The 10,611-nt window shown below is 37.6% G+C and overlaps 1 protein-coding gene across 1 annotated transcript; it reads right to left on the bottom strand.

Annotated features, from left to right (window-relative positions):
- Positions 1-405: 405 nt before the first annotated feature.
- On the bottom strand, positions 406-8,409 carry LOC149782246 (neprilysin-like; the record flags this gene model as incomplete). The annotated part of the gene is made up of 3 exons (XM_089934856.1): positions 406-748; positions 7,300-7,376; positions 8,299-8,409. Coding segments are annotated over 3 exons (285 nt in total), but the record flags the coding sequence as incomplete, so codon positions are not given.
- Between the last annotated feature and the right edge of the window lie 2,202 nt (positions 8,410-10,611).

Here is a 10,611-nt window from a genome sequence, read left to right as displayed (position 1 = left end):
TGCCATCTCACCTGTCTGCGTGGGTTCGAGTCTAGGATTCGGCCAATATGTGTATGTGATAAAGCTTGCCAGTAGCTTCTCGTGGGTCAGTGGTTCTTCCCGGGGTTTTCCCAGACTTCTTCCTCCACCATCAATACTGGCCGCCATGCATAGCCTATCATGAGCCGAAAAATGGCATTAAACCCCACAACAACAACAACAACAACCAATTATTACAAAGCTTTTATATAGCATTGTACCAATTATTACAAACCCTTTTATCAAGTATTGCATAGGGTTTTATATTACCTTGTACCAATTATTACATATGTTGACCTCAGTTATAATTAAAGCATGGTACAATTTAACTGTTATATTGACAGAGCATCAAGTATTATTGGCGTTTACAAGAAATAAAACAAAAGCTCAGGAATATTTCTTTAATGTCTATGTATCTTAAATAATGGTAATCTAAACATATTTGAAAAAAAAAACAACATGTAGCCCTGTGGAGGTTTGTGAACTGATGTATTCATTTTCATTCTAAAATTATTTAAATGGATGTTCCCCTCAATAATGCCATTAAAGTTTGTTGCTTTTTTCTTCATCTTTTTCATCAGCTTTGAAGGTTCAAGGATAATGACGCATCATTCAATGCCATTTGGCATCCTATTAAATAGTACACTTGTGTTGTGGATTCATGCGGCTACCTACTGGACATTTGAAAACCTCTGAAAAGTCTGCCGAGTTCTGAAGTGGACCAATCACCCTGAAATAAATTGCAAAATTATATGTATGATAACCAATAAAACACAGTTTGTTGTGACCATTCTCTAGAAGAATGTAATACTGATTGTCAGAAAAGTCAAATTATTTCAGCATCTGAGGAGGATAAATTTTATAGAACAATAAATTTATAGTGTTGTGAGACTCTTGGCGACTATTTACCTCACTCTGTGAAGCTCATTCCCCACAACTATTTGTGAGATCTTACATCACTCTTTGAGAAGCCACAATATACGTATGTAAAACATGCCAGTTGCCAAAAGCAAGTGGACCCAGACTTGAAGTCATAATGGAAGAGCAGATCAGCTTCAACATATTTTATTTAGAATAAAAAGTAGGAGTAAAGCTGGGTGAGGATTTGGTTGTGTGCAACCAGTTTATTTTGCACTCCATTTGCCTCATAGTGCATATTTATTGTCTTTTTTGTTGAAGATGTTTGTCTTCTTGGGGTTTTGCGTGAAACATTCTTGCAATTTGTTGTGCCATGAAACCCGGTGTATACATACATGTGTATATATTTACACACATATAGCATCCATTCATGTATACATAGATGTATTACCTCCCACACACATATTTCAGGTCTGGCCGGAACTTTACGTAACAGAAGATGGTACTACCTGCAACTTTTGACCTAGAATGGACAGATATACCTGGCTCCATCTGGAATGTCCTTTCCAGTGGATTGGACAACCAAACAGCTATGATCCTACCCTAGCTGTGAAGGCCAATGGCTAGACCTGTGTGATGACACAGAGCATCAGCTCTAGCACAATGGGACCTGATGGTCATACACTACATCTGGACTTGTCTACAGACATTTTTACAGCGTCATACCACTGGATTTAAATGGATCTGGACAAGAGGGTGAAGGTGATTCTCTCCAATGTTTTCTTCCTTAAATCCAACTCATACAGACATGACATCATGGCACCACCCCCATCAGATAATAACTGTCAAGTCCTGTATCAAAGGTGTAGGTGGCAAAGCAGCAGGTGTGAATACACTAGGAGCTGCAGCTGCAAACCTGCACACAGGAGGCTCAGGGGCATAGGGTCCCTTCTTACTGAAATGAAGCAGTAGTGGAATTTGGCAGTCCCTGGAACTGAGCAGCCCTATTTAGGTTCGCCCTGCTCACCTCCATAGCACAAGGAAAAGGTTATAAAAGGTGACCTATACATTGCTGTTCATCCCAACCCTGTAAGCATATCACAGCTGATTTACCAGAAACAATTGCTGTGAACTCAAAAAATTGGCTTCTTTCAGAGACTGTATACCAGTACTTGACTGATTTGATGGAACAATGCTGCCATACAAAGACTGCTGAGTGAGAATCATCAGCTCCAAAAGACCTGTTTAGAAGCCAGCAACTCGTCATTTAAGAAGGCAGCCTTCTACAATTCAAAAGGATGACCACTACAAAGACTCGTGGCTGAGAAGCAAGGCAGATAAGATTCAGTCTTAAACAGATAGGAATGATATGAAGTTATAAGATGCTTTAAAGACAATCTGTGGACCAAAATCATCAAGAAAATCGTCAATACTGAGTACTGATAACACCACACTGCTATCAAAGAAAAGCTACTACAACGATGGGCAGAACGTTTCAATAACATCCTCAATCAACATTAAACTGTCCCAAGTGGAAATCAGCATATTTCTTGTGATCCTCCAACTTGAACTGAAACTGAGAAAGCAACTAACCTGCTGTCACATGGGAAATCACCTGGAATACATGCAATACCAAGAGTAGTCTACAAGCAGAACACTCACACATGGCACAAAAACTGAAGGAAGTCTTCCAGTCCATGTGGATTTAAGGAACTATATCCCAGGAGTACAAGGATGCATCCATTGTCCACTTGTACAAGCAGAAATTGGACAATCCTGCAACAACCAAAAGGGCATCTCCTTGCTGTCAAGTGTCAATAACCAGCAAAATCCTTGCCAGAATTCTGCTGAATCACCTTGTGAATCAATCAATAAGGACCCCTACCTGGATATCAGTGTGACTTCAGAAAAGGATTTTAGGACCACAAACAGTGTCTGCACTTCATGAACTCTAGACAAAATGCCAAGAACAGAACTCCAACCAGTACATGACATTAACTGAACTGACCAAAGCCTTTGATACAGCCATGGTGAGGGCCTGTGGAGGACTGTGGCAAAAATTGGGAAATCCATCAAAATGGTCAGTAAGTCCATGATGGCATGCTCACATCATGGATGAAGGTGAATCATCTGAACCATCCCCAGTCACCAAGAGAAGCAAGCAAAGCTGCATGTTGGCCCCAATTCTCTTCAGCATACCCATGCTTACAGATCCCTTCCGTGACTATGACACTAGGACCAACATCAGATACAGTACTGATGGCAAGATCTTCAGTCTGAGAAGACTATGTGCAAAGGCAAAGTTACATGAAGTGACTGAAGTGACTGTTCGTGATAACTGTTCCTTGAATGCCAAATCTTCGACAGACATGTAACATAGGATGGACCATTTCTCGTCAGCTAGTGACAATTTTAGTGTCACAATCAATATTAAGAAGACAACAGTATATAACTTGCCTAGAGCCAAACCTTCCAAGCAATACAAAATTTCACCAATCTTGGCAGTACACTATCATGTGTAATCCACCTCAATGATGAAACAAATGCCAGAATTGCCAAAGAAAATGTGATCTATAACAGATTACATACAAATGTGTAGGAGCAAAAAGGCACAAGTCTGCAAACAAAAACTGAAGGTTTACAAACCAGTTGTGTTGCAACCCTGTTGTATGCATGCACGACCTTGACAATGTCCAGATGCTATGCCAAAACTCTGAACCATTTTGATATGGGCTGCCTGAGGACACTGATAAGGGTAACATGACATAACAAGGCCCATGACACTGAGATTCTCATATGGGCCCACTCTGCTGATGAACCAGGTTGTCAGAGAAGCAACTGCTAAAGATTTTCTCCAGTGAGCTAAAGGAGGTAAAAAAACCCTCTTTCAAATCATGCTTGAAGCATTTCAATATTGACCCCGAGTCTTGGGAAGATCTTGCACAGGACTGTTCCACCTGGTGTAGACTATGAGCTGAGAAGGACGGCAGAGGCAGTACAGAAGTGTAAATCTTGTCAAGCAAACCCAAGCAGCATCTCTAATTCAGTGTGTCAAAGACAGTTCAGAGCACAAACTGTTCTGATCAACCAATCACACGCTCGAAGAAACAAAGTTAGTTAGTGATGTCACAGTGATCTTCAAACTTGAACAATGAAAAACATGTATACATTGTTCACAGTTAGATACACATTTTCCACCAATGATGTCCAAAACTGTTTCCCTCAAATGTATTCAGACTTCAGTTTGGAGATCAGTTATCTCTTCCAACATGCTAAATAAAACACATGCAAGATCCATTTTTGAGATTGATTTTTCCCTCAAAGTTGGGGGTGAAGAGCCATCACTTTGTAAAAATGGGCATACTACAAGGACCAAACGTGACCCACCTCAGAATCCCCGCATCGTCTGACATGTTGAAGCTACATGATAGATTGTTGTGGAAGAAAACTTAACAATATATCAAAGTTGTTTTACAGAAAATGTATGGAGTCAAATGTCATTATCTTAATACTTTGGATTTTTATTTCAGTAGGACTAAACTTATATATATCTCAAATGTATTTTCATACAGTTGTTTCATTTAAAATAAAAATTTCTGTACATTTTTTCCAAAGGATATGTGAGAACCTCTAATAATTACCTAAATGTCCATCCTCCTGACTTTTGTTTCTGCAGCAAAACTTTAATTAGTTAAATTTATCTTTCCTTGAATGAGTTTAATTTCCAGTGTTCGACATTATCAATTAGAATAGTTATGGTTCCTGATTGCCCATTCTCCTATCTTTGTTTTCTGCAGCACAACTTTACTAAAGATATTCCACTTCAGCCAAAGTTATAATGCATCTTTATATAGATTAAACCTTGAATGTGTTGGATTTACAGCATTCCATGCCATCATTTAAAAGAGTTATGTCCCCTGGATGCATTTTGTCCCACACATAGGTTTTCAACAGAAGTTCTCCTCTTTGAGGCCCTGCTAAGCAAACTGACAAAATTCTAGTTTGAACATTATTTAATGTCATCAGAGATATCAGGAAGTATTTAGAGTTGACCTCTAATCCGTCACCATTGAACTGTATTACAGAGGTGACATTTTGAGAGTTGTGCCTTATTTATATATGTGTGTGTGATTTGGATTTTTAATATAGCTTTGATAATTTTTCAGTCATATCACTTTGATGTCTGCAGTGTGACAGTTTATAGTGATGTCTAGCACTGGGGCATCATGCCGCAGACATGTAGCATGATGTCCCACCCAGTCACATTATCCTGACACCAGGCTGACCAGTCCTAACACTAACCTCGTAATGCTGAGTGCCAAGCAAGACAGCTGTTAGTACCATTTGTGTAAGTCTTTGGTATGACTCAGCCAGGGATAGAACCCGCAACCTCCCGCATCCGAGGCGGACACTCTAAGCACTAGTCCACAGGAGCGGTCCCTCAATTTTATTCTGACATGACTATTCTGACTAGACTATAAAAAATTTTAATTGCATCATCCCATTATTGTTTGCAGAATTATTCACATTTTATTACAGTAACATGCCACAACTTCATACATAAGGTGTTCATTAAATATATGGTTTATGTAGGGGTGGGTGGGTGGGTGGTACTGACAAAAACTGTAATTACTCATAGGAACTTTAGCTCTACTAGCTGAAAAGACTTTCAAGGAGTACAAGACGTGACCATTTCATCCTTTTAACTGCCAAGTGTTGAAACTACGATATTCTTCAGTGCTAACAAGATTTTCAAGTTAGCGCAGCTGTGATTGATGGAAGCAGGACATTACCCCTGTCAATAATCCCCCTCTCAGTATATTACCCCATGGTTTATTACCCCACCCCCCGCCATTACCATCATTTACAAATACAGATACAAGATCAATCTAAAGCAAATACAGCGATGACAACGTGCGACGCCGAATTTAATTGTTAATTGATATTGTGTTGGCTTTACCGCAATAAGTTTCTATCCCGTCAATTTAAGTGTACACAAACACAATCTGATAAGAGTATTGGTTTCACATACATATCAATATAACATATTTTATGGTACTATAACATTATGATATGATGAATTTAATCTTGAATATTCCAGGACAAGTATATGTTTTCAAGGCTGAGATTAATTAAGTAAAATAAAAATTTACAATAAATTCTTTTGACATTTATTTTAATGTATTATTTATTCTGGGGGTATAACAATTATATGTTATATAGTAATAGACCGGGGGTGTAACAGAACGGGGGGGGGGTAATAAACAGCGGGGTAATATACTGAGGGGGATAAACGATGGGGGTAATAACAGGGGGTATTGGCAGGAGGGAATTGACAGGGGGATAATGTCCTAGACATGTGATTGGCATACTGGTTGTCATTCTGGCACTATCTCCATTTAGTACCAACCAGACATCATAGGTTTTTTGATTAAAGCATGCTGTTGATATACCAGCCATCTGGAATTAATTATAAGATTTTCAAGATGGCCATTGTAGCAGTGATATGAGAAGTCAGACTGGCACCATTTTATCACACAACCATGTTGGTATGACCATTCATTCAGGAGAAATAATAATTACACGATTCTCAACATGGCTGCTGTGTCTACATGGCTGCTGTGTCTATAAGATGTTTAGTAAAATAAAACATGTTGATGTGACCATGCCATCAGAAGGAGCATTGGTAATATTTTCATCAGATCAGCACCATTTTCATTTAGGATCAACTAGGCATGACAAGAAGTCTTCTTGGGAAAATCCATGATAATATTACTTTTAATTCAGGTGGAGTAGCCATAACAAGATTTTCAAGATGGCTACAATGGTGGCCACATTGGACATCATATCGACACAATTTTCATTTACAGCCAACTAGACATCACAAGAAGTCTTCTGGAAACACATGGCAATGCTACTTTTTATGCATCAGGAATAGTTATAAGATTTTCAAGACTGTCACCGTTTGCAACTTAAATATAGTGAATTATGTAGCACCTTTGAGCTAAACGATTCTTAGAAATTATTTGTCTTTCTTTAATATTGGAAGTTTGCATTGTTTGATTTAAAACAATATCTTCTAAAAAAATTTAAACTTTTCGTTCTTTAGAACTGCATTTTGTGCAAATGAATATCATTGGTGCTTCAGGCAGCCTTCTGCTGAACTATTAATTGTAATGCCCATAAAGACTCGACATGGGGTGTCAGATGCATTAGTCTGGCCTGCCAGATGCATTAGTCTGGCCTGCAGACTAGGTCTCTTGTTGGTGTCAAATTTTGTTCGCTTATCATAGTTTATGACACTTATGGCCTGAGTAAAGTACCTTTATATCAAACCTGGCCTGTCATAGCAAATGAGTCTGACACCACTGGTCTAGACTGTGTTTACCTAAATAATTCCCATGAAAAATACACTGTGTTTACCTAAAGTATGCAAGGCTATGAGGATCAGTCCGAATTAGGCGAATTTCTTCCTGGGGACGTATGTTCTGGCACCAAACCTGAAAATTGTTAACAGTGGCAATGGATCAACAGTTTCTTTAAATGACAATATGTTTATTATTTCTCTATTTATTATTACTATTATTATTATTATTATTATTATTATTATATAATCAAGCACTATCATGAACTTTTTGATTACCAGTAAAATGTACTGCAATGATTTCACATCAGGCACCTGTGGTCAAAATGGGCAAACAGTAGAATTTAATTCAACATGAATAAGACTTTGAAATGGCAGCAAAATGTTCTTCTAAAACACGAATTACTTTTCTTTTCCATTTACGATCATTTTAGTACACATATCAATCAAATGACTTGTTATTCAGCTAATTACAATGGTCATATATAACAATTACTTTTCTTTGATCCCAAGTCAACTAATTACACTGGCCCTATATAGAAATTACTTTGTTGTAATCCGTACTAAAATCTTAATTTCAGTAACTAACCTGCAGCCTTGACATTTATAAGCAAACTCGGGAGTTCAAGAAATGGAATGCCAACAATTTAAGAGGTTTGTTGCGGGGCTCTTTCTTCTATGAAATCAGCAATACACTAATATGCAAACTTGTTTCGTAGAGGTAGTTGATTCACTGGTGTGGATATTTATGTCTCGAGAAAGCACCATGATTTTGACTTTGACAAGACCAGAGAGCCATCCTAACAAATTTGTCCAAAAACAGGAGTGGACTTATTGTCAAAGATATTAGTAAATATTGGTAAAAAGAGAGGTCACAGAGCTATAAACGCATAAATAAAGTGGAAACACAATAAATCTGATGTCACAAACTTTATGTTGTAAAGGGTCATTATTTACTGAAGATTATATTTTTGCTCTTAGAGAGTGTAAAATATTTAACTTTGTAAAGTATCATACTTCCAAGAAAATAATTCTAAACAACTCCTTTCTGGACTCACCTGGGCAGAATTTATGAAGAACAGTTGTTCATGAGTATATTTAAGTCCTGGCAACAATTGTTCCTCTGCACCGAGCTTCTTGACCCATTTCTTATACGCCTGAAGAGAGGATTTTAAATGGTGATGTGTTTATGCTAATGTACACCAGTTCTTCAATGACAGGCCCCTTTTGGGGCAGGATTGTAAAAAAAAAATTAAAAAGGGAAAGTGGATGATATATGATGGCCAAGTTCATCATCTGAGAAAGTTTTTGAAATAAGTATTTGCCATTTTTTTGTAAAAATGTGGTTTGGGATTTATCAAAGAACCTGGGCATATCATGGCTTTTGTACGACATCTGTTCTTATCAGTACTATGTATATTACATAATGTATCAGTACTAAGTATATTACATAATGTATCAGTACTATGTATATTACATAATGCCACAACTTTACTCAAGATGTAAGTATAACATAAAGGGAATCCAAATGGCAAATTGAACCTAGGCATATATTTTATTCTTTTACAGAGACTTTTCTCTACATAAACCAAGGCATATATTCCATTGTTACACAGATAATTTTCTCTGTGGAAACCAAGGCATATATTTCATTGTTACACAGATAATTTTCTCTGTGGAAACCAAGGCATATATTTCATTGTTATACACAGAATTTTCTCTGTGGAAACCAAGGCATATATTTCATTGTTATACACAGAATTTTCTCTGTGGAAACCAAGGCATATATTTCATTGTTATACAGAGAATTTTGTATGCATGTGCTTATTCATACACAAGTTATGAAACCCAATGAATAATTTCCATATTTAGCTCAGAACCATTGTGGCTCATTTGGTTGGGCATTGAACTTGCACTCCAAGAGTCACAGGTTCAATACTCACCTCATCAAGGTGACTCACTGAAGGTATGAAGTATATTTGTCTATTGAGCTTTTCCACTGATTCTTGTCAGATTCTACTTTTACATCAAGAAAACAATATAATGCCTTATGAGACTACCATTGGTACATGTTCCACTGAACTTTGTCAGAGACTTGGTACATATTCCAATAATCTCTGTCAGGGACTAGGTATATGTTCCAATAAACTCTGTCAGGGACTATGTACATTTTCCAATAAACTAAGTCAGGGAATAGGTACATGTTCCACTGTACTTTGTCAGAGACTTGGTACATGTTCCAATAGACTAAGTCAGGGAATAGGTACATGTTCCACTGAACTTTCTCAGAGATTTAGTTCATATTCCAATAAAATGTGTCAGAGCCTAGGTACATGCTCCAGTCAACATTGTCAGAGACAAGATACATGTTCAAATTAGAATTGTCAAAAATTCTTAATAAAACATTTTGCTTTTGTATTATAGTTAATTAAGTATATAGATGGAAAAATTTTTATATTTCAAAATTAACATTAAAGTTTCAATCCAAATGGAAGATTCAATGTACTAAGATATTACATTAATCAGCCAGTTCTCCATACCTAGCAAAGTATGTGGAATGAAAAATCTGCAAACAAACTTGAGAATATCCAACCCACTATTGGAGAATGGCATCCCCCCTATACAACATATCACAGAGATCAAATGGTATGGCATTAATTACATACTGTACATTCACACCTGACGCATACCTCCTGAAAGGTTAACCTTGACCAAATTGCATACCCAGACAGTGTCCACTGGTCAACCTTGACCAAAGTGCATACCCAGTCGGTGTCCACTGGTCAACCTTGACCAAAGTGCATACCCAGTCAATGTCCACTTGTCAACCTTGACCAAAGTGCATACCCAGTCAGTGTCCACTGGTCAACCTTGACCAAAGTGCATACCCAGTCAATGTCCACAAGTTTTAAAATGTTTACAAGCCTTACCTTTAGCTTTTATTTTACTTATCATTTTACAGAATATTATTGTTGTTGTTCTAGGGTTTAACGCCATTTTTCAGCACAAGATAGGCTATACATGGCGGCCAGTATAACTGGTGGAGGAAGAACCCTGGAAAACCCAGGGAAGAACCACCGACCCACGAGAAGCTACTGGCAGGCTTTCCCACGTACCCACGCTAGCCGAGCCTTGGACTCGAACCCACGCAGACAGAGGTGAGATGGCAGTGATCCGGAACGGTGAGCGCTTTAGACCACTCGGCCACTCGGGGCCCCTACAGAATATTAATATTTTTACTTTTAACTTTTATCATTTAGTACTTTATGTTTATGTTATTTCCGATATTTTGTTGCAATTCTTTATATTTCATTTTTATTACTACAACTGCTAAATTTAAAATCCTTGTAACTTGAACTCAAAAGCCTTGT

Source organism: Sinohyriopsis cumingii, chromosome 15 (assembly GCF_028554795.1).
Source record: "Sinohyriopsis cumingii isolate HCF-2022 chromosome 15, ASM2855479v2, whole genome shotgun sequence".
Lineage (NCBI taxonomy): Eukaryota > Metazoa > Mollusca > Bivalvia > Unionida > Unionidae > Sinohyriopsis > Sinohyriopsis cumingii.
This window is presented reverse-complemented; position numbering and strand designations above follow the sequence as displayed.